Source organism: Ictalurus furcatus, chromosome 1 (assembly GCF_023375685.1).
Source record: "Ictalurus furcatus strain D&B chromosome 1, Billie_1.0, whole genome shotgun sequence".
Taxonomy (NCBI): Eukaryota; Metazoa; Chordata; class Actinopteri; order Siluriformes; family Ictaluridae; genus Ictalurus; species Ictalurus furcatus.
Window position 1 is genome coordinate 21,184,189 of NC_071255.1, and position 26,099 is coordinate 21,210,287.

Genomic DNA, 26,099 nt, shown 5'->3' on the forward strand with positions numbered 1-26,099 from the left:
ATAGGCTCCAGGGTCCCCATGACCCTGCGTAGTGTAAGCGGTACAGAAAATAGTCTGTCTGACAATAACCACATTTACACAACTTACTGACATGTCACAGCCTTTTGTCCCCTACTATGTTTTAACTCTCATAATGTATGACCTTTCAAATACAAATACACTTAAGCACTTCGTTAGCAGAACAGGAATGATATAATAATGACTCGAGTATTCTTAATAAAGGTCCCTGAAACAATCCCTAAACGATCTTAAAAAGCTGGTAGTGCAGCCTGCTGCAGTGAGCACAAAAAACTCTTTGGGTTTGTTTTTCTAAATAGCTGAAAACAGTACGAGACGTGCACGAGGATATTGTGATTGTGTGCTTAATTATATCTCTTAGCAGTTTCACCAAATGAAGTGCTTGTACATTTAAATATTTTAAACCTTTTTTTATCCGTCCATTGTGGTTTGTTGTGGCATTTACCCTTTGTGCGTAATGACGCAGCAGCCGGAGCTGGCGCGCGCGTGAGAGAGACAGACAGACAGAGAGAGAGAGAGAGAGAGAGAGAGAGAGAGTTTTGCAGCTTTTTCTCTAAAAAGTTGTGTTTCATCGGAAGGAGCAATAAAATACTTTAGGCACTTACAAATCCAAAATGTAATAGCGTGCAAAGAGGATTTCGGTTGTTGATCCCGAGTTTCTTGAGCCACTCTCAAGTCCAGTGTAAGCACCGCTCACCAGTTCAGCTGTGCACGTTAACGGATCTTGATGCGTAAACGAGGAGAAAGTTCTGTCGTTTTGCTGACACCACCGAGAGAATTTTGTGTAGTGTAAGCGCAGTCCCCTTCCACGTTGGCGCGCTACTCCAGCCCAGTTGTTGCGGCGCGGTCGGAGGCGCTCAGCGGGAGGAGGAGGAGGAGATCCGGAGAGTCGCGCGCGCAGCCTAACTAACTAACTAACTAACCGCTAACGGGCGCTTGGAGAGCGCTGATCTGATCTGATCTGCTCTGAGAAACGAGTTGTGTCGGGACTAGCGCGTCAAGCAGAAGGTGGAAGAAATGTCCTGTGCAGTACAATGAGAGCCAGTTGGTCGCGAGCAAGAGAAGTCCTCTCATGAGACCCACCAGAGCAATTTTGATGAGCGATTACGAGACGTCTGTGGATTCCCTAAAGAGTGGATCGGACGCGCTGAGAAGCATGAGAGATCCGTGGCGGTTGCCCCGGAGCGCCGTGTTGGAATACTGGACAGCGGTCATGGTGTGCCTTGTTTGGATTCAGTGTTCTTGCGGGATGCCGCATGTCATACGGATAGGTAAGATTTCCAAAAGCATTATTAATGGACACTGACTCGTGCGCAGAGTTGATGTTATTTCAGGGGGGAAAACATGCTTTATCTAAACCCAGTGTTAGAATATATAGTTAATTAATTTAGGCAATTCTTAACACGTAACTGTCCCCGCTGGTAAGATGGAGCGAATGTTAAACATGCTTCGTTGATTGACCTGTTAAACAACTGGAACAAAATGGATATGAGTGCAGACTGCGGGAATTATATAGCCTGTGAAGTATTATTCTGAAATATTGCTTAAGTTGTATAGAGCTCTATAACGACCATAAATTAACAGTTGCAAGTCATTTTAGATAAGGGCTCCGACAAATGCTGTAAATGTAAATATAAATATTAATATAAGTGAATGCGTGGTCAGTTAAAATCCTCGCTCAAATCAGAATATAGCTTAGGTTCGAACAAAACAACAACAACAACAACAACAACAAAAAACCAAAACAGCATAAACAGCACAATGTTTCCTTATTAACAAGTTCAATTCTACAAAGTTAGGAGCATCTCATACCGCCTTAAACGCACATCTAAATATACTTTTGGGTTTGGGAAGACTTGCATCTTGAATTGTTGGGAGAAAAGCAGCCACGAATAAAAAAGAAAAAAGATAGAAAAAAAGGTGAAATTTGCCTTCTCGGGAATGATGTGTGTGCAGATTTGACTCAGGGCAGCTCGGCAAACACTGGAAGCTTCAGATACACTTAACACATGAAAACCACATACACTCTCTTTCTACTTAATACATATGAAATACTCTGTCTTTTCATCTAGACCTAACATGTAGGATAAGGCTATTAACATCCTCTTTACATTACACATGAAAACCACACACACACACACACACACACACACACACAGGTTACACACATAGGTTACATTTATTTTTCCCTTGCTAAACACATCACTTTGCTTTAATGTTGTTATACATTTTTGGCAATAAGATATTTTACCATATATTACATATGTCCTATTGTGTATGTAGACTGATGTAACTAAAATCTTTTTAAATGTTTAATGTGTATCTTTTTTATTTGTAATTACTGAACAAATAGCGAGACTCCATTTATAGTTGAAATACTTTCGTAACCAACCCATAACCCATATATTTTCAGCATTTCAATTTCTGTGATTCGTGAGCGATTTGTGTGGCTGGTGGTTGTTTTCTATGGGAATAACGTATGATATTGTGATGAAGATTTGGATTTCTGTCCCAGCTCACATCTGTAGTCTTTTGTGCTTGCAAATGTGAAAACAGAGCCAATTTATCAGCAGCTGCTATAGCAGCAGAGTCTGGAGGATATAACAGAATCTGACAGCTTTTGTGTTTCAAATGACATCAAGTTGAAGCAAATCTAGCTTGAAAGGAAATTTTACTGCTCTAGTCTTTCTCTGGCTCACTTTTGTAAGTTAACACACACTACACATATGTCCATACACACGCAAACAATTGTGACGATGCAGCCGGCATTCTTTGTATTCTCTGTATTTGTGTTCATCAGTAATTTTACCATCTGGGCGTGTTTTGTATCTGCGGATTGTGCAAGTCTTTTATTGTGAGAGCATGTGTGTTTGTGTTGAAAATATATATTTTTAAGCTATACATGATATTCTAGCCTATATGTTTACATGCCTTGAACATATTCCACAAGAAAGGGTCACCATGTATATATATATATATATTTTGTAAACAAAATTAGTCAAAGCTACATACTTTAAACTGAGCTTTAAAGCCTTTATGTTCAGGCCACTAGATGGCTCTCTTTGAATTATTGCTTAGGTGAAAGGTTTTCCTTAGTTTTCCTTAAAGCCCTGTAAAAACACAAGTGAAATTCATTAACGTGGGTGCTGTCCAGAGAGGGAGGAGGGATGGGCCTGTGTCTCCCCATGAGGTAGCCTAAGCACATCTACACCATCTGTGTAATGGTGGGCATCCAAGGTGGAGTCGCTTCCACTGATTTCACTGTTTTTACAATGTACCTCTTGGAGGCCAGATGGCCAGTCAGTCTCACTCTGCAAGACTGTAAATGCCTGGAGATGGACCAATTCCCCTGCATTTCTGGGTTATCTGCGCCATTGCCCTCTTTCTATTTAAGCCAAGCGGAATGTGTTTTTCAAAAGGACAATGTTTTGGCCAATGCTGCTATGCAGATCATGATGAATGCATGAGGAAGAATTTGGCAGAATGGTTGTTCTTTGGGCTGATTTTCTTGACTATTGTAATGCAGCACTGAATTTAATTGTCACCTCACATCACACATAAAAAAACACATAATAACTCACATAAAATTGTAGATAATGATTTTTTTAATGATACCCAACATACTTGTAAATTCTAATTAGATAAAAAAAATATACATTTCAAATACATTTTAAAAGGTCCAAAGATTAGATATATTAATTAAATTTATCAACATCTAAATGTCTCAATAAATCCTATCTTTTAATCTTATCTCCATAGCTGAAATAATTTAAACTAATGAAAAAAGATGTCTCCATAAATCCTAACTGTTGTTCTTAAGCACTGTAAATTGCACATTTGCCATTGTCTCATCTTCAGTATATTCAGACGATGGATGAAACTAATTTATGGCCTCTTGCTCTCATTCTATTTCTGAATGAAGGAATTCAGTGCCAGACAAGGATTTATTGGATAATCAATTGCTTTATCTACCTAATACTTCTAGTGCTTCATCACTGCCAGTTAATCAATCCGGCTCATGATTTTATGTCACGTTTGTTTCACTTGCTCCTTTGTTCAGAGCAACAGTTGGATTTCTTGTATTAATTTTGCCCTCATTTTACTTCCATTTTATCTCCTTTTCTCTTGGATTTTGCTGATCGTACAGTGATTTTTAAAATGATGTCAGCACACTAACTACATTATTGGTATTGTAGAACAGGCATGACATACTGTAAATGGATATTTATGTATAGCACTGCTTTAGGTATGTATATGGTTGTATTTATACAAACACTTAGGCATTATGAAATATTCTGAGCAATGTTTGTTTTTTACCGTCAGATATACCTTATCGCTGTGCAAAATATATTTGGAGAAGAAGGAGCCAGTGCTCTGTGTAATACCTGTAAAAACGGAGTACATGAATGACAAAGTGTATTCAGCAGTTATAGTTTCTAAGGAACAATTTTGTATGAATATGCTTTGAAAATTCAGTAGACTAGAGGTGCTGTAAACATGTTCTATTATGAATAAATATATCAATAAACAATAATAATAAATTGTCTCTACAAAATGTGCGGTATCCTAAAAGAGGAAATACATGGTGAAATTTTGACCGTTTCATAGAAAAATCTAAAAATTAAAGGCTCTTTAATTAGACTCAAATTAATGTTATTATTGTTATTATTATTTTTTTTATATATCAGCCATAATCATGTTTTTGCCATTTTGAAGTATTACCTCTAGAAATGATTACCTTAAAAAACTCAATTCTCAATACTGTAATAAACAAATATAGGACTATATGTTCTAATACATATGAATTAGTAGTTTAAAACCTCTTGGCAGAAAAGGGTTTCCTTCTATTTTGATGAGTGGCATGACGGCGCATATGCTTCACTGACAAGTTGACAGCTGTCAGTGTTAGGTGACTGTTATTCAGACTGAGATTACCGGAACTGTTGCATTCTACATGAGGTCTTTTCTCCTTAGTGGATTATGTGCCAATATTCAGGCTTGTTGAGCTAACACTGAGCACAAGAAAAATGTGTTTAAATATTTTTAGTCCTAGCAAAAATGAGCAGTAGAAGTTACTGTTGATAGTCAAACCTCCCACATCCCTAAGGCACGTGTGTGTATCAGCAGTAATATAATAAACAGTAGGTTAGACAGTATTTATAATGACAGTATTTATAAAGTATTTATAATTATAAAGATATAATATTTCTTTTCAGTGGTATGACTAGTAGGTAGGGTGCAAGGTGACTTAATAGCACGTTTGCCTCAAACCTCCAGGTTGGGGGTTCGATTCCCACCGCTGCCCTGTGTGTATGGAGTTTGCATATTCTCCCTGTGCTGCGGGGGTTGGATTGGCACCCCATCCAGGGTATACCCCGCCTTGTGCCCGATGCTCCCTGGGATAGGCTCCAGGTTCCCTGTGACCAGTAGGATAAGTGTTATAGAAAATGGATGAATGGATGGATAGACTAGAAGTTAGTTGATATTTGTTTAATATTCATTTCTACATAGAATATTTTTTATATTTATTTTTACATTCATATTCACGTCTATTGCTGCATGGCATTGTGACACTAGACTATTTTAATTCCTGTTGAATCTGGGATAATATTTACTTAGGGTATTTTAAGCACTTCATTAAATAAATGTCATTTTGAGCCTCTCTGAATCAGTGAGTCTTACTTTAAAGCCAAGGATATGGACTGAGTTCCTGCAGTAAGTAAAAAAAAAAAACACAAGAAGAAAGACATCCATTCATAAAGAGGCTGACAACAACATGTGCGACATCATAAGTTATATCAAATTAAGAAGGACATCAATTGTTGAATGGACAATGGGCATTTTATTTTCATCTAAATTTAATTTGTGAGCTGACAGAAGCAGGAGTGTGATGAGTCCTCAAGGCAGAAGCAGGATCTGGGTACAGATCACTGCTGAACACTGGCCAGCACTCAGGCACTTTGATGCATGCTATTCAGGTCTCCGTTATCTCTATTTGGCGAAGCACCTTACATACAGCTGAGATGGAGAGCAGTGCTCAGACTGGAGTTTGTGCACACACACACACACACACACACTTTCTCTCTCTCTCTCTGTCTCTCTCTCTCTGTCCCTCCACAAAGTATTGCTATTAATTCATGATAGACAACATATGTTTTTATTGTTCTTTTGAAATTCATACACACCCACATGCTCTCTCTCTCTCTCTCTCTCTCTCTCACACACACACACACACACACACACACACACACACACACACACACACATAAACACACACCGTTGATTGTAATACATGTAATAATAATAGTATACACAAACCAGTGTAATGCCTTACATACAGGGGCTGATTATGTTCTACTCCTCCACAAAATGTCTTAAAATATTCCAAAGTATATGTCTTAAGAGTAATTAAATACCTATTAGTCCAAGGAGGTAATGTTTCTATTACCTGATTACAATGTCAGTGTAATAATGAAGCAGACATATTCACTAGGCAGGAATGATCTAGTACCAGATTTGACAGTTAACAGTACTTTCGATGACAGCAGTTGTTTTTACAGCTAAACTTAAATCACAAGTTTTTATCTTGCATATCTTGTGCGAATAGGTTTACCTGGAACATAATGGATAATTATATATTATAAGGATCAGTGTATGATGGCCAACAGGGAAATAAAAGGCGATTCGAAAACACTGAGATAATCCACTGACACAGTGGGCCTTTACCCGCACTGCAAGCCATGAACTGTTCTCAGAGCAGATGGTGTTTTCATATCACGCTACAAAGTGTGTGCTCCGCAGAACAAGGTCAGTTGGGAACATATGCTCTTAGTAATTAAATAAATAATACACAAGTGAACCTTGTAGTGACTCAACCGTGGATAGTGTTGGAGCAACAAAGATGAAAACCCAGCATTTGGAGGTATGTGAACCTGTGGAGCTCCATTTGTCTCATGCTGGGAAGTTGGGGTTGTGTGGGGGAATCCAACAAAGTGTCTGTGTGATGGAATTGGATAATATTGTGCTGTTCCTATTTTATACTACCTGCTTGTCTCTGGAGATGGCATGCCATTACAGCTCGATGTGTGCCCTTCTAGATTTGACAGCTCAGGGAAAATTTCTGGGTTGTCAATGTACTTGCTCTCTCTCGCTCTCTCTGTCTCTCTCTTTCCCCATCTCTTACACACATGCTGTCTTCTTTTGTGGCAGGTGCTGCAGTAGCAGACAGAATCAAATTTCATGTTCTCCCCATTTGTCTTTATTACGAGCCAGTGTCTCTCCCATCTGACACTAGAGTGGCCTGGCTACTGCTTGGAACATCAAATACAATTAAAGCATCCAAACAGGAAAAAAAATGCCGCTGTCTGATTTCTTTAATGGTTACCAGTTACACCAGTATGCACATGCAGTGACAAAGACACAGGCGAATATTGTTGTCCTATTTCTCAGCAATACAGTGAGTAAAACACCACTACTTTAGCAATAAATAAACACAAACACACTTACACCCACACATACAAACATGGAGTAAATATTCACCATAGCTTGGCCTGTGAAAAGTCATGAAAAGGAGAAGACTCTAGCCAGATGAAGCTGCTGAGCCTCTTATTTAGTTTGTTAATTAGCTCAAACCTTTTGATCCCAATTTTGAAAACCTGCCACGTTGCTGTGCTAGCCTCTTTTGTGTGTTGTGCCTAGCAAGATAAAGTGGAACCTTTCTCCCCCCTTGCCTTTCAAATGGTGGTATTCAAGGCTTCCCGTGTTTATCCTCCCCTCCCCATGCACACACACTCACATCCACAATGAGAAGTGCCTTATCCATCTCCAGACATGGCCAACATCTGCAGAAACCAGTGTTACAATGCAGCTCGGTTGTTGCTGTGGTAATACAATAGCAGACCTTTTCCTCCTGCTTAATCAGGCTATGACATAAAGTAAATGTTCTGCACTTATATAGTGCTTTTTAACCTTAGTGGGCCTATAAAGTGCTTTACCCTGTTTCTCAGTCACACATTCACACCTACACACACTCGTAGGCACTAGCTTGCCATTGGGAGCAACTTGGGGTTCAGCGTCTTGCCCAAGGACACTTCGGCATGTGTATGCATGTGGACCAGGAATCGAACTGCTCACCCTACGATTAGTAGACAACCCACTCTAACACCTGAACCACAGCCGCCCCCGGATTCATTAGTCATGGTTAAGTCCATATTTAACAGAGTGTGTTAAATAGAGTGTGTTTGAGGATGTAGATCAGTTTACACTAACCTTTTTAGTATCAGTTTACACTGACCTTTTTAGTATCAGACTAGACCATTATGCACCATGCTATCTTTAGGAAAAACAATTGCCTGGTATATTCATAATTTTGTTCTTTTTTTACACTACCCTATCAGCCTTACATAAGACTGATGTTTTTGGATTAAGCTCTAGCTAAAACCTAGCCACCTTGCTAAGAATGAAAAGTACATGGAACTTTATATGTAAGGTCTTGTCCTAATTGTTTTCAAAATGATCATGTGAGATGTAGGCAGTTATTACGCTCACCAGTGCAATTGCTCTTGATGAAGGCTTTGGAGGTCAGTGACCACATTTGGAATAGCCTTCAGATTCTCTGGAACAGCACTTTTCTCTACGCTTTATGTCGTTGTCCTTTTTGAGAGCCTGTAAGTGATGTGGAAACTTGCCAGTCTGTGACTCATCGACTCAGTGCAATATAACCTCTGTGCTTATCAGGATACACCACATGAATCCCCTGTTTGTAAAGCTTGGCATCAGCTGTCAACTGTGATCAAATGTGATATATATTTTAATGCAGGAAAGCATCAGGCCAGAATCTCAAGAGAAATGATGAAACATGTTTAATAACAATCTGTTGCTTTAATTGTTGAAGTCTGGGCATTTGTTTGTTAGGTGAAATCTGTTTTCAGAGGTTTAGGCTCAGATTTTTAGTGATGAAGCCATAAAGTTGTTATTACTCTCACATGTTCTTGTTCTTGTTTGACCCAGTGAGTTGTATAGTAGTTTATTTAAAAGGCTGTTGAAGCACTATGAATCTCATAACCAGTATCATTTATTTAATCACTAGATTGTCATCATTAAAATGATCTAGATTTCATTGCTGGCTCAGCATTTCTCCCTATGTGATATGGTGCATACAGGGCCATAGACAAGTGTTTGTTAGTAAGCAGTGGCAAGTTATAGAGGAGGAGCAGGGTCACGTCAATACTTGATGGATACTCTGAGGCACAGACTGACTGGATATAAAATACTGTTGACATTGGTAGAGAGTTTTGGAGGTGTGTCTGTAAAAGGTAGACATGTATAAAACCAACTATGCACAATATACTCTTATTCTTCTGTAAGGAATCTTAAAGGTTATAAAGAACAGTAAAATTAACCATAGTGTATGACACTTTTTGAGCATGTTTTTTGGCCTGTCATCCATCTAGGTTTTTAGTGAGTCTGTTTTCATATTGCTCTCTCTTACCCCACCAAGAGCATAAATAATAAATTGGTAGTTGAAGGATCACCAATACAGAAATAAGTCAAGTGTGGATACTCATCCATGAGAATAAAAGCTTCAATTCCAAAACTTTTAGTAACCAGTTATGCTTTATTCTACCAATGCATAGCTGCAAATAAATCTGTGTACACTAAGTAGGGGTGATATTGGGAAATATTAATTCGATTTAGAATTAATTATCTTGCTACTAATTGACATTGAACACATTTGTGAGATCATGCAAGTTGCATGAATAATCTGTTGCTAAGCAGTGTGTATTTTGCAGTTTAATATATTTATGTACAGTTTTAGAAAAAGAAAACACCCTAAAGGGTTGTACCTATTGGATGAACCTTTAATAATGGTTCTATGTAGAACCATCCAACAAAAAGGAGGTATGTCCGTAACAGACGACAGCTTCCTCACTGCCTTGCTGTCTATGCTCTCTCATAAGGTTGTGTCCCAGAAAGCAGTGCTCTGGTAGCTATGATGGTACCTGCAAGAAAACATTTTGGGACACCCCTTGAAGGCAACATATGTCAGGATGTTGCCAAGACACCAACATATGCTATCACTCTCTAACCCCAAATGTCTGTTGTGGAAAAGCACACATGAAAAATCTATGACTACACCATCTATTGCTCATCAAAAATAAACTCTTTAACAAACTTGACAACTCAAAACAATTACAATATACACATACACCCCCCCCCACACACATATACATATATATATATATATATATATATATATATATATATATATATATATATATATATATATATGTATGTATATATATATATGTATGTATGTATATATATATGTATATACACACAGTATCTCAAAAAAGTGAGTACAAGCCTCACATTTTTGTAAATATCTTATATCTTTTCATGTGACAACACTGAAGAAATGACACTTTGCTATAATATAAAGTAGTGATTGTACAGCTTGTATAACAGTGTAAATTTGATGTCCCCTCAAAATAACTCAACACACAGCCATTAATGTCTAAACCGCTGACAACAAAAGTGAGTACACCCCTAAGTGAAAATGTCCAAATTGGGCCCAAAGTGTCAATATTTTGTGTGGCCACCATTATTTTCCAGCACTGCCTTAACCCTCTTGGGCATGGAGTTCACCAGAGCTTCACAGGTTACCACTGGAGTCCTCTTCTACTCCTCCATGACGACATCACGGAGCTGGTGGATGTTAGAGACCTTGTGCTCCTCCACCTTCCGTCTGAGGATGCCCCACAGATGCTCAATAGGGTTTAGGTCTGGAGACATGCTTGGCCAGTCCATCACCTTTACCCTCAGCTTCTTTAGCAAGGCAGTGGCCCTCTTGGAGGTGTGTTTGGGGTCGTTATCATGCTGGAATACTGCATACTGATCATGCTCTGCTTCAGTATGTCACAGTACATGTTGGCATTCATGGTTCCCTCAATGAACTGTAGCTCCCCAGTGCTGGCAGCACTCATGCAGCCCCAGACCATGACACTCCCACCACCATGCTTGACTGTAGGGAAGACACACTTGTCTTTGTACTCCTCACCTGGTTGACGCCACACATGCTTGACACCATCTGAACCAAATAAGTTTATCTTGGTCTCATCAGACCACAGGACATGGTTCCAGTAATCCATGTCCTTAGTCTGCTTGTCTTCAGCAAATTGTTTGCGGGCTTTCTTGTGCATCATCTTTAGAAGAGGCTTCCTTCTGGGACGACAGCCATGCAGAGCAATTTGATGCAGTGTGCGTGTATGGTCTGAGCATTGACAGGCTGACCCCCCACCCCTTCAACCTCTGCAGCAATGCTGGCAGCACTCATACATCTATTTCCCAAACACAACCTCTGGATATGACTCTGAGCACGTGCACTCAATTTCTTTGGTCGACCATGGCGAGGCCTGTTCTGAGTGGAACCTGTTCTGTTAACCCTCTTAAGCCTAAGTTCCCACAGTATTATGTCCCATAACCCTATATTCCCCAGAGAAATAGCACGCCAACCCTGAGTTCCTGGGCTAAAATCAACATTTTAATTTTAACATTTTTAGGCCTTGAGATAACTTATAATAATGTATTTGTGTAATATTACTTTGAAGATGAAACAGTTCAGTGTTTTTACTAAACTTAGAGCACAATTCTTAACTAGAGAAATTACGATAAAAATCCTCGCTAAAATCCTTCTACTCATTTAGAAGTACCATACGAGCATCAGCGTGGTCAATGCCTTTATAAATAATAAATAAATAAATGCATTTTAGCGCCAAAAGTCAAGTTTCTGGTTATAATCAGACCAGCAGGTAGTGTTTTCACGAATGCACAGAAATGGTCCCGTTATGACTCCAGACCCCTGCAGTGTCAGTCGCACTGGTTGATGCTGAAGATGAAGACGGATCAGGGTCTCAATCAGGAGAGTTTGCGTCTCTATCAGTTTCGGTTTCGGTTTCAACATCGCCTGAACTTTCACTGCTGTCACTATCTAGAATCCTCGCTCTTGCCTGTGTAACGGTGTATGTTTTCTCTTTTTTCACTGTTTTAGATGTACCTGTGTTCACTGTAGGTGTAACTTTAGCTGGAACACGATTAGCTTTTCGCTTTGGCATTTTTAGTTCACTTCTACTATTACACCAATATTCACGCTTGGATCAGCTTCATCGTAATGTCGGCGTAATAATGCAATCATGTTGTGATGTCATCAACCTTCCGGGTCAAAAAATAATAATTAAATAAGTAAGGAATCATAGCAGAGTAATGCCGGTACACCGGCCTTACGGGGATTACGTATACACTGTAAATCCTCTATATCGGCCTTACGGGGATTTGGCATAGACGACCAAGCTGGTATATCGTCCTTACGGGAATAGATCAAAGACGAGCAAGCTGGTTTTTCGGCCATACGGGGTAAGAGGGTTAAACCGCTGTATGGTCTTGGCCACCGTGCTGCAGCTCAGTGTCAGGGTCTTGGCAATCTTCTTATAGCCAAGGCCATCTTTATGTAGAGCAACAATTCTTTTTTTTTCAGATCCTCAGAGAGTTCTTCACCATGAGGTGCCATGTTGAACTTCCAGTGACCAGTATGAGGGAGTGTTAGAGCAATGACACCAAATTTAACACACCTGCTCCCCATTCACACCTGAGACCTTGTAACACTAACAAGTCACATGACACCGGGGAGGGAAAATGGCTAATTGGGCCCAATTTGGACATTTTCATTTAGGTATGTACTCACTTTTGTTGCCAGCGGTTTAGACATTAATGGCTGTGTCTTGAGTTATTTTGAGGGGACAGCAAATTTACACTGTTACACAAGCTGTACACTCACTACTTTACATTGTAGCAAAGTGGCATTTCTTCAGTGTTGTCACATGAAAAAATATAATCAAATATTTACAAAAATGTGAGGGGTGTACTCACTTTTGTGAGATACTGTATATTTATATAATATACATTAATAATATACATTATACACATACCGGACCTATGTCCCTAAATATTCCATGCAGTATTTGGAGGTGAATGGTATTTTGGTTATAACCCTGAAATAAGGTCTGTGGTGAACACAAGCTCAAAATATTTTCACGTTTTATTCTACGCCATAAAATACGCCAGTAAAACCCCACTCATGATTTTTTTTAAAGCTTTTATGTGTTTTGAAAAAGGCGGTTGCTAACTGTCACGTAATGAGGGTTTAGGACAGATGCAAGTGCAGATAAGAACTTTATTGAAGAGAGGCATACAAATCCAAAACGTGAGACAATAGCTTGGTCAAAAACAAGCAACGTTCAGGCGATCGGCAAACGGGCATAAAAAAGACTAAACAAGAATCAAACAATGAGGTCGAGAATAAGATCAAAACTATGAGATGTGTAACTATGAGCAAATGCTTGGTACAAGGAAAACTCAACCAATACTTCACGTTGAACAATGAGACACGAGGGGTTTAAATGACAAACTTAATTAAGGGTAAACACAAAACAGCTGAGACTAATGATGACACATAAGGGAACAACCAGTGACAATACAGGGGCAGAGAAAGGACAGAAATCATAATAAATGCACATGTAGAAAGTGAACAAAGTCAGTGTCACTAAAAGAGCGCACTCCTCTCTCCAGTGCTTGCGCAAGGGGAAATCATGACACTAACAAGTTGCAAACTGTTTCAGGTATGCTGTGCACAATTCCCCCCAAAAATGTGAATGAAGATTCATCCACAGAGTAAATCCGTATTATGTAAAATGTTTTAAATCAAGTTTGGAAAAGTTGTCGGAAGCTCGGTGATGGTGACATTGAAGTCGACAGACAGTGGTGTAGTTTGTTTATAGCATATGGTTAGCTGTTTATTTCCGGCGATTGTATTTAATCTACAAACTTTATAAAAAGTGTTCATTTGTGAAAATTATCTTGATGGACAAAATGTGTTAGTACTGTAAACTTTTGTTGATCACGAAGCTTATTTTCTGCCATAATCCAAAAGACTATGGGAAAAGCCTATAGGGTTTTTGTCGAGGGAACCATTGTGATGCTAACTTCCGGGTTCCGGTACAAGATGACATCATTCCTGCGCAACTCTATTGGGTGATTTGGCTGCGTCTCTCCTCCTGTAAACACTGTTATTGCCTTTTCTGCATAGGCCTGAATTGTTTTCATTTGGTTGCATATTGTTATATTTGAATGCATATTTTCATTTGGTTGATGGCATTTTTATTTTTACTTATCCGATATTTTGGGTACAATTTTATTTATATTTTGCTTCTATGAGATGATGCACTTTAAGGATCAGTCTAATTTGATGCAGGGTGAAAGCAGGGGTCTGTCTATTTAAATGTGAAAGTACAATAAAACTATGTTTCCCTAAAATCAATGAATAATCATGATAAATAATTGTGAAATATAAATATAAATAAATATAAATATAAAATAATCGTGATTATCATTTTGACCATAAGCGTGCAGCCCTACTGGGATGTGAGACAAACGTAATTTTTAACCTGCTGTGGATTTTTAAAAAAACATTTTTTTTCCTATTTTTTTTTAAATCTATAATCTATACCCATTCACTAGTAGCTCTCACAGCTACCAACTATAGCGCAGATGCTTCATCTAAAACGTGAACCCAGCCACCAATTTTTTTTAAACTGCTGCTAATGCTGTGTCACAGGGCATCTGAACAGAATGCTATTTGCCCACTTTCGCATACATGAGCTAACAAATGCCTGCTACTGGTTAGTGGTGCTCTAAGTGACAGGTGTGAGAGAGTATGCCATCCCTTTCACTCAGAGAGCACAGCCGATTTTGCTCTTCTGCTCTCTATAGCTTGCTATAATTGGCCATAAGGACAAACGGAGCCCCACAGACAGGTTGCATTACTCCAAAAATCCAAATATTGCCATTCCAAATACTCATACACCACTGGTGTTTATTCTATACATTCTATGATGTATTTTTACACAATTGTTTTTCTATTGACTCAATCTTGCTGAATGCTCGAAGAGATGTACTGCAACTGTAGTTTCACCCACCTTTTATTTACAGGCCAATTATATTGTTTTCACTATACATTGAAGACATTTGGGTTTTGTCACGATTGTGATACCTTCACCCCTGCCCTGTGAAGGTTGTTTGTTATGTCACTAACTGTTCTTTTGGGGTATTTCTTCACAGTTCTCACAATTTTGTTCCATGTCTAGTTGTTAGTACAACAGTGGTTTCTTTCTTTTTCAGGACATTCCAAATTGTTGTACTGGCTATGCCTAATGCTTGTGCAATGACTCTGATAGATTTTCCCTCTTTTGTCAGCTTCTAAATGGCTTGCTTTTCTCCCATAGACAGCTCTATGGTCTTTATGTTGGTTTATCCATTTTAACAACAAATGCAGTCTTCACAGATGAAACCTAGGGCTCAAACCAAGAGTAGACATTCAGAATTATTAATATTTCAAACAACCAATATAACAGGGCACCTGGGTAGCAAGGAACACCTATCAGTCACATGTTACAATATTTTTGATCACTTGAAAAAATGTGTGGGTTCAAACAAAAGGTGCCATGTTCTAAGTTGTTTAGCACATCTAGATGTAGATATGAGGAAATGAAAGCTGAAATTCTGATATATCATCGCATATTCATCTTTTGATTTGAAACCCAAATGTCTTCGATGTACAGCGAACACAATAGAATTGGCTTTGCTGTTCCAATACTTTTGGAGAGAACTATATAACATTAATTGTCCATTCACACATCAGTTAAACAATATTTTAGCCATTTTTCTCATCAATATTTTGTTGTCATTTCAAACCGGATTTAAAAACCATGTACATGATGCACAGCATATTTATTCATAAGAGCAAGCAAGTAAAATGTCAGAGGTAGTGCTATTCAGTGTTGAGTCATTTATGTTTGAGGCAAGACTTTCTAACTGAAGCCTCTGGTGAATTGATTTCCTTAATATACTTCTTAATAAAAAAAAAGAAGACGCTTCATTCAGACTGCAAAGTGTTTCAGTAACAATGGCAGTACTAGAAAATTATTATGCACACTCAATAGTAAACAGATCTAAAATCATGCAGAATCATGTGGGATGTTGGGCATTATTACACTACAGGTACTTGATTTGGGGAAAAATAAATGAAGTCAACTGATTGAACAACTTGAAATGGAGCTGTGATTAAAAAGCATGACACACGTCAAGGCCAGAGGACAATCAGTGGGCCTTTGTCCCGTTTTCCCTGCTGGTAATGACATTTAGGATGCTCTGTGCATAAGAATAAGTGAAAGGGCTGGTGGCTGCTGTTCCATAGAGATAACTGGAGCCATGCAATGAGCGTGTGCTGGATGGTGCCTATTAAAGGCCAAGAGCCAAGAACTCTAGTCACTGTCAGGCTTTACAAAGAACAACTCGTGAAGATATTGTCCTTATTATGGGCCATCCTGACCAGTGTGATTGAATGAAACAGGGGCAGCCAGGCTGTTTCATAAAGTCAGCAAGTCTGACTCTTTTTAATGCCTAGAGATGCTATATACAGGCTTTCTTTTCCTGTCGCTTCAACTGCCCTTCTCTTCTTCCTGCTCCAAAACCCCTACTCTCATCATTTTTGTAATGTGCCCCTCTGCACTTTTGTTAAAGAACTTGTCTTTGTAGAGAATTCTTCCATGAAGCAGACCTCATCCTGTCAGATTGCAAATTTGATCCCATTCAGCCTGTGCACATTATAGTAATCCCCACTGGCACACAATGGCCCATTCCCTACCAATCTAACCCGAACCCATGTTTCATCTCTCAGGATTATACTATTTGTATTTCAATAATAACAACCAATTTATGTGCCATTTGTTTCCTTTCTGTTTCTTATTTTGTGAATAATGTCTATAGAAAGTGCTGTTTGACAAGAAGTTAAAATTTCAAATAAATGTGAATTAGAAGTTCATTTTCTAAAAATAAACAATTCTCTTCAAAAACAATGACACTAATCATTACAATACCCTGTAATTTTGGAAAATACCATTCTTCTTCCCTTAGACCTTTTGAATGGTTCTATAATTATCTTGCAGGCTTGATTAGTTGGCTGGGAAAATGGGTGGTGATTGCCTTTCGCAAGTCTGGATAAAGCTGAGTATTTTTCTCTCAAATGCAGCTCTCATCTCACAGTTGATTAGCTGTGAGGCTCTGCCAGTACAGACTGACATCTTATCTGAGGAACTAAACTACACCTGACAAAAGGCTCCATGATTAGAAAGCTTGTTCTCTTCTGACAGTCAGATGGGTTGTGTAGTATATCATTTTGTGAATCCACACTGTACTGCACTCATGCTGCACCCCACTGATTTTTTTTCCTCTACAAGATCCTATAACATCATCCTGAAAGTTGAATGTGACAATTATCAAATAATCTTTGTATTTTTATTCAAAATTATGGAGGTCTGGGGGACAACAATCCAAGATGATAGAAACATCCTGGTTAGTTAAATAAATAAACTTAAATAAACCTATGATGTATATTATGATTTGCTTGTGAAATTTATTAGGCTAGTGCATATATTTCAGGACTGGCGCAGACTCACTGCTTCCAGGTTCCAGATTTGATTCAGAGCTCATGTGGTTTTCCTCTGGGTCCTCAGAGGACTCTAAATTTTCCCTAGGTTTGAATGAGTGTGTGAATTGATGTTACAGTTACATTTATATAGCACTTTTCTAGACGCTCAAAACACTTTACATAATATGGGGGGAAATCTCCTCAACCACCACTAGTGTGCAGCATCCACCTGGATGATGCGACGGCAGCCATAGTGCACCAGAATCACACCAGCTATTAGTGGAGAGGTGAGAGTGATGTAGCCAATACAGAGATGGGGATTATTAGGGGGCCATGATAGAGAAGGGCCAATGCGGGAATTTCGGCAGGACACTGGGGTATACCCCTACTCTTTTACAGTAAGTGTCCTGGTGTCCTGATTTTTAATGACAGCAGAGAATTAGGACCTCGGTTTAACGTCTCATCAGAAAGACAGTTCTGTTTTTACAGTATAGTGTCCCAGCCACTATACCGGGGCATTAGGCCCCACACAGACCACAGGGAGAGAACCCCCTGTTGGCCTCACTAATACCACTTCCAGCAGCAACTTTAGTTTTCCCCAGGAGGGCTCCCATCCAGGTACTGGCCAGGCTCAACCCTGCTTAGCATGTGTGTGCAGAGTCCCCTGCAATGGACTGGCTTCCTGTCCAAGGTGTATTCCTGCCTTGCACCCAATGTTCCTGGCACAGGAACATTGGGTGTATCCACTGTGACCTTGACCAGGATAAAGTGGTTATTGAAGCTGAATGAATACATAGTTAGCTAAATAAACTCTCTTCCTATCATTTACAGTGGGGGAAATAAGTATTGAAAACAGCAACATTTTTTTTCATTAAATATATTTCCAGTGAAACTCATTCATTCACATGAAATTTTCACCAGACTTTGGTATTAACTCAGGAAATCCACACATATAAAGAAATCCAAACATTAAAGCCCATAAATGAAATTATGTGTAATTAAGAAGAATTATACAGGAAAAACATACTGAACACGCTAACTGAAATTTATTTAATACTTAGGGGAGAAGCCTTTGTTTGTAATGACAGCTTCAAGACACTTCCCGTATGAAGAAATTAATCGGCTGCAATATTCAGGTGTGATTTTGGCCCATCGTTCTAAACATATTGTCTTTAAATCTTGTTCAATTGAATTCAAGTCAGGTGATTAACTGGGTCATTCTAACACCTTGATTTTTTTTCTCTGAAACCAAGTGAGCTTCCTTTGCCGTATGCTTTGGATTGTTGCCCTGCTGGAAGGTCCACCCACGTCTCATTTTCATCATCCTGGTGGATGGCAGCAGATTCTTCTAAAGAATCTCCTGGTAAAGGGCTCCATTCATCGTTCCTTCAATTATATGAAGTCTCTCAGTACCATACGATGAAAAACAGCCCCACACCATGATGCTTCCACCTCCAAACTTCACTGTTGGTATAGTGTTTTTAGGGTGATGTGCAGTGCCATTTCTTTTCCAAACATGGTGTGTAGTATGACAGCCAAAAAGTTCCATTTTGGTCTCGTCTGACGAGACTACACTCTCCCAATATTTTCTAAGCTTGTTCAAATGAATTGTAGCAAACTTTAAGCGAGCTTTGACATACCTTGTCTTTAGTAATGGACTCTTGCAGGGTGAGCGTGAGCAGTGGAGTGCATTGCCTACTGTTTTCTCTATGACAATGGTGCCTGCTGCCTCCAAGTGTTTCTGGAGCTTTTTCTGAGTGGTTCTTAGCTCTTGGGCTTCTCTTCAGACTATTTTTCTGACTCCCTGGTCAGAAATCTTGCAAGGAGCTCCTGTGCGTGGCAGGTTGATAATGGAGTGATGTTGTTTCCACTTGCGGATAATGGTCCCAGTGGTGCTTGGGAGAGCGCTTTGTTTTTACCCATCATGAGATGTTTCTTGTGTGACACCTTGGTAATGAAAAGCCATTTTATAGACCATTCATTTCCTAACCCAGCTGATATTAATTTGCACAGATAGGAGGTATAATTACTTTCTAACTATTTACGGATTTCAGCTGGTTCCTTGTCTTACCTTGCCTTGGAGAACTGCTTTTTCTTAGCATGTTCAATACTTTTTTCCTGTGTCATTCCACTTTCTTACACATAACTTTATTAATGGACTTTAATGTTGTGAATTCTTTATATTTGCAGATTTCTTGAGTTAATACTGATGTCTGGTGAAAATTTCATGTGAATAACCACATTGGAAATATATTTACTGAAAAAATGTTGACGCGTTCAATACTTATTTCCCCCCACTGTAAGTCATGATTTGATTTCCAAATTTATCAGGCTACGATTTTAGTGAATAGCATTAGCAATAAAACACAAACCGAATGAAGACCTAAATATAAAACAATGAGTGATGATCAACAAATGCACACATCAAGTGTGAAAAATTGGTTATTTTATTGTTTAATATAAACCAGTATCGTTTCATTACATATACTGTGTATTAGAGCTCAGCTCATGTGAGTAGGGTGTTTTTATTTCCTTTTTGTGCCAAGAATTTCATCACCTAGAATTGTCCTGTGAACTCTGAGAGACAGCGATGTCAGGTTATTATTTATCTAATACAAGAATAGATAAATGCTAGCTCTCTAACTGGATGTCACACATTTCATGTTGCCAGAGATGTGTGTAGAAAATGGAGCCACTGTAATGCCATTTTTAGCAAGTCAGTTTGAATAGAACATGTGTTATAGCATTCATAATCATTTTGTTGAAAGACATGATTGAAAGTATGAGAATGTGGAAATTCACAGAAAGTCATAGAATGGTGTCTTTATTATTTAGGACATTATCTTCTTTGAGAACCTAGTAAATTAAGTTTTATTTCATTCATTTCATCAAGTAATATATACATTAAAGCTTTAACACTACCGATGGCTGGGCAAATTAGTCACAAGGTGTGATATATTCCCCCCCTTATTTTTGATCAATTAAACCTTCATATTTTCAAGAAATAGAAAAATATATTTAGTAAGAAATAAACTGGATAAAATGTGGCTCTCCTCCAAGCTCTCATATGGCTTAGTCTGAAAGGCACTTATCCATGCCATTGCTAAGATGACCCCTTCATCCTCCATTTTCTAAATTCTAAAAAGGTTTCTGTTTAGCATGCTCCATCATGGTTAAGTCTGTGCAGGGATTGGGATGCAAACATAAGCTACCCCTTTGTTTTTGCAGTATCACCACTAAAAAAAGTGTCCTTGATTTTCTCAAAATGACTCTGTCCCTGGATGTGGGCAATTGCTTTAACCAGCTGCCAGCTTTTATATATTTCTCCTGCCTAAATGAAGTGCTGACTATAGCCACAGGCACAATCCTATTCAGTGGAAAAAGTAGTCTCATTTTTATCCCAAAAATGTCATCAGAGTTGCCCTTTGGATAAACACTAACAGAGTGTCTCTGTGGATCCATCCTCTAATGTTTTTTTTTCTTTTTTTTTCTTAGCTTTATACTCTCACACATTCCCTTTTGATAATTCTCTCATTTCAGAGGATGAGCTTTCTTTATTCATTTCAATGTTCATTCTTCTCCAACAATCTTCTTGTTCTCTATCTGTAGCACATTTGTATGTTTTGTTGCAGATTTGTCTATACAAGAGAAAATTTCCACCCTTTTAGTAACTTCTGCCTCTGCAGCATTTCTTCAGAGAGAAAGCTACAAAGTGACAATGCTGAATTTGTATAATCAAACTGGCTAGTGGAGTCGGTGCTGTGTCTGGTGATAGACCCATGCAACTGGAAGAGTGGACAGGCAGAGGGAAAATAAATCCCTGATCTCAATCTGCACTGCATTTACATAAGAAGTGGAAGTCTGTTACAGAAGAGTGACTTGCAGTAACATTACACGTTTGCTCAGTGGAAAGCGGCCGAGGGTTTTTGCTCTGATGGAGTAAGGGAGCCGGTAAGAAAACATTGTCAAAGGCTCATGAAAAGTGTTGTAAACAGAGAAAAGCAGACGGGTAACATTAGTGCCCAGGTGTGTGTGTGTGTGTATGTGTGTGTGAATTGAGATTAGACTGCTGTAACACTTTGAATTATCTGTGCAGATTGCACATTTTTGAGCACATGTAGAGAATTGGACAAAGTGAAGAGGTAAGCATTATATGTCCCCGCTTGTGTGTGTGTGTGTGTGTGTGTGTGTGTGTGTGTGTGTGTGTGTGTGTGGCATCTGTCTTGGTGGGGACCTGATGTCCACACAAGGATAAGGATTTCCGACGTATGACCTTGTGGGGACATTTGACTGGAAAAATTATATAATATGTATCCCTTTCATGAATGAATTATGAAATCCTGATCAAGGATTTTTTTTTTCTCAGTGTGCTTTTACTCTTCTTTAGGCATAAAAAAATTGTTTCCACTCTAGTGGCTTTTATGCAGTTATTCTATTTGACACCCTGGGTAAATATGAGCAAAGAAGGCTGTGAAAAGTTGTTTTAACTTTTTGATATCTTGTAAGAAAATAGCACAAGCATTGAAAATGCCAATTTCCAACATCAGGGCAATAATTAAGAAATTCCAGTTAACTGGAAATGTTATGAATCAACCTGGAAGAGGATGTGTGTCTGTATTGTCTTAATGCACTGTGAAGAGGATGGTTCGAGTGGCCAAAAATCCCTAAGGTTCACAGCTGTATAACTGAAGTTATTTGCGTCTTGGGGTCAGAAAGTGTCCAAAACTACAATCACCTACATCACCACAAGTTGTTTGGAAGGGTGTCAAGAAAAAAAGCCTCTACTCTCATCCAAAAACAAACTCAAGTGTCTTCAGTTTGCCAGACACTACTGGAACGTCAAATGGGATCGGGTTCTATGGTCAGATGAAACCAAAATAGAGCTTTTTGGCAATAAACAGCAGAGGTGGTTTTGGTGCACACAGAGAGGTAGACATATGGAAAAGTACCTCATGCCCAGGATTAAGTATGGTGGTGTAAACATTGAATATTTTTTTAATGTTTTGGGGCTGTTTTTTCTGCCAGAGGACATCCTGGACATTTTGTTAGGATACATGGCATCATCGACTCTATCAAAGATCAACAGATATTAAATGAAAACCTTACCGCCTTTGCCAGAAAGCTTAAAATGGGCTGTGGTTGGATCTTCCAGCAGGACAATGATCCAAAATATACAACAAAATCAACAAAAAAATGGTTTACTGAACACAAAATCAAGGTCTTGCAGTGGCCATCCCAGTCCCCTGGCGTGACACCCATAGAAAACCTGTGGGGTGAACTGAAGAGGAGAATCCACCAGCGTGGACCTCGAAATTTGAAGGATCTGGAGAGATTCTGTATGGAGGAATGGTCTCAGATTCCTTGCCATGTATTCTCCAACCTCATCAGGTGTTATAGGAGAAGACTCAGAGTTGTTATATTGGCAAATTGAGGTAGCACAAAATATTGACTAAAAAGATGCCAATAATTGTTGCACACCTATATTTAACAAAGATATTTGTTTTTGGATAAACCTGTGTTTTGTTTGTAATTGTTTGATATCCGTGAGAGCAGAGTATTTTTGTGAATTTTTTTTAACAAAATATCAAAAGTTTAAACAATAAGGAAAATATTTCACAGCCATCTTTGCTCATATTTACCAAGGGTGCCAAAATTAGTGGAGGGCACTGTATATACTGTACTGTGCAAAAGTCTTATCACCCTATTGTTTTAGTACAACCTTTTTATAGATTTTTATTTGATGACTTCTACATTATCGTTTTAGTACAAAAATTTTATATTTCGAAACATTAGTTTTCCAAAACAAAATTAAATCTTACGGAAAAATGTTTGTATGTCAGTAAAGAAAGAAGTGGTAAGTGGTAAGTGACTTTTCAGACAAAAACATAATGATGGCTGCTGGATTTTAAAAAACAAGTGCGACAGTCAAAGTCTCCAGAAGAACCGTGGCTGGTTCTGCAAGATAAAGTAAAACATACAGCTCATTTCCTTAAAAACTACACAAATTCTACCCGAGACTACAAGCAAAGGGTCATCACACCGAATATTGCCTTTGTTTCATTTGTTACAGTTTACTGCTCTTTATAGTATTTTTAAAAAATTTTTTTAGATATATGCTCTACAGCATTTCTTTGCAATTTTTTGAGATGCACCTGTGTATATACATATATATATATATATATATATATATATATATATATATATATATATATATATATATATATATATTTATATATATACATTTATACATCTGTATACATTTGTATACATTATACATTTATTACATCTGTAGCACATTTGTATGAGACTTATTGCAGATTTTTCAATCCAAGCCCGGAGAAAGTTTTCAGCCTTTTAACTTCTGCCTCTACAGCATTTCTTTAGATAGAACCTTACAAAGTCACAATGCTGAATTTTTACAATCAAACTGGCTAGTGGATTTGGGGATGCAGCTGGTGATAGACCCATGCAACTGGAAGAATGAACCAGCAGAGGGAAAATAAATCCCTGTCACACAGTGCAATTGTAATCTGCCTTGCAATATATGAAAACAAAATGGGTAATCCCATAATATATCACAGTTAAAGATCGGCCTGCATCATTTTTAAAAAAAATATAATTAGTTTTAAAAAAAATATTATTATAAATTTTTTTTGTTGCAAAAATACTACAGTTTGTGACCATCACAAAAATATATCTGGAACCTCTTCCAGATATATATTTTCCCATGAATCATTTTTTTTGTAAGAATGTTCACTTTCATATTGGAAGCTTTAATGATATCGCTATTGCAAAGTCCAATAGTGCAATAAAGATTTACAAACAATATATTGTGCAGCCCCAGTGGATCAAGTTATATATTATTATAAGTACTTAAGCACCATATTTGTTTTGTTTCATTTATGACTTCTGTATTATTGGTTTATTAAAAAAATAGATTTCCAACTATTACTTTTCTAACAAAAATTGAATGTCACTGAACAATATTTGCATGTCAGTAAAAAAAAAAAAAGACTGCACAAAGTGCACCTGAGACTACTTTGCTTTACAGCATTTCTTTACATTTACCTAACCTTTTGCACAGTACTGTACATACAGGATTAAAAATAGACGTTGCAACCTACTTGGAACTTGGAATGTCAACGAATTTGCAACTGGATGAATTAGCAACAAAACTGAGACTAGACAGGAAACACAGAAAGTAATCACAGAATAAGTGGAATCAGGTGGTTAATGTTCTGTGGACAATGAGTATGGTTGTCTGTGATACAGAGGCTTAATTTAATTAATTAGATTAATTAATTATTTCTGAATATTATAACAAGTATTTACAATTAATCTTATTAATATAGCAAGTCTTCTTACCTTTTGGTAAAACAAGTTAATGTATTGTTCATTGCATAGCATATAGAGTTCAAGGTAAACAGACACAAACACATGCACACAGAGAGAGAGAGAGAGAGAGAGAGAGAGAGATATGCAGGATAAGCTAAAATGCTGTAGGAAACCTTGGTGTGTATTCTTTTGAGCATGGTGGTGACCAAATAGGAGACAAAGTTAAAGACACAGGCTGAATGTAACCACCCAGCTGGTGGTGGCTGATCCACACTGTGACTCACTCCATGGTGATGAGTAATGAAGGAAAACAAAATAGGAAATGTAATTTGTCAGATAAACATTAGCACACAAGGACAACAGACTAGATGTAATATCTTTACACTCTTGGCAAGGTCATGCCATCTTTAGATCTTTCTAAAAAATCACACTGTTTCACTGTTGTTTTTTGCCTGGCAACCCTCACCGAAAGGACAATGACTTACATTATCTGAATGTTACACACTTGTGTAGCTGAACACAGCCTAACGTGCATGCTGATTAAGGTTGATGACCATATTACAGGTCTGCAGTCTGTCTATTAGTATGTCCATAAGGGTGTTACTGACAAAAAAATTATATCTCAATATTTTCTGGGATTTTGTTGCTAACGATAAGTAGACAATATTTTGCATCCTTCAAAAATGTGCATTTGTTATTTCTTGCCATCAGCTGCTTTTCTTGTTGTAAGGCACTTTTTTGCAGAATGATCCCGCTAAAGTTTGCTGAGTGTGTTTTTGTGCTAGACCCTTGGCTTGTTTAGGCATGTCATGGACAGCTGACTCCCTAAGCTTTTCATATATGTCATATTCTGTGCTGTGGTTAGTTCGCAAATGGTAAAATAAGTTAGTTGTTGAGCTGTCTTTAACCACAATCGATTTCCAACACAGTTTGCAGATTGCTCTCTTTTGAGCAACTTCCATCTTTTCAAAGAGTAACCACCTCCATGCGAGTGAGGATGACCCACATTTAGCAATTAAATCTAACGACATAGATTGTAAGGCTGGTGGTGTCTGTATTTTGTCTCTGTTTGTTCACTCATTTATATCTCCAGTCATGCATTTTTAGGCAGCTATGCTAACTTAACTTACACACTGCATTCTAATAGGCTACAGTGAAAGCATGAACTCTCAATGCACATGCGCAGTAGTCTGTCCCACTAGCCTAT

At 38.2% G+C, this 26,099-nt stretch overlaps 1 protein-coding gene across 1 annotated transcript in view; it reads left to right on the forward strand.

Moving 5' to 3' along the window:
* The first annotated feature begins 1,020 nt into the window (after window positions 1-1,020).
* The window catches only part of grik3 (glutamate ionotropic receptor kainate type subunit 3), a 132,634-nt gene continuing 107,555 nt past the window's right edge, over window positions 1,021-26,099 (forward strand). Inside the window, exon 1 of the mRNA XM_053632065.1 lies at window positions 1,021-1,289. Within this exon, the coding sequence (XP_053488040.1) occupies window positions 1,091-1,289 (199 nt within the window). The 5' untranslated portion in view covers window positions 1,021-1,090. The remainder of the gene's footprint in view (window positions 1,290-26,099) is intronic.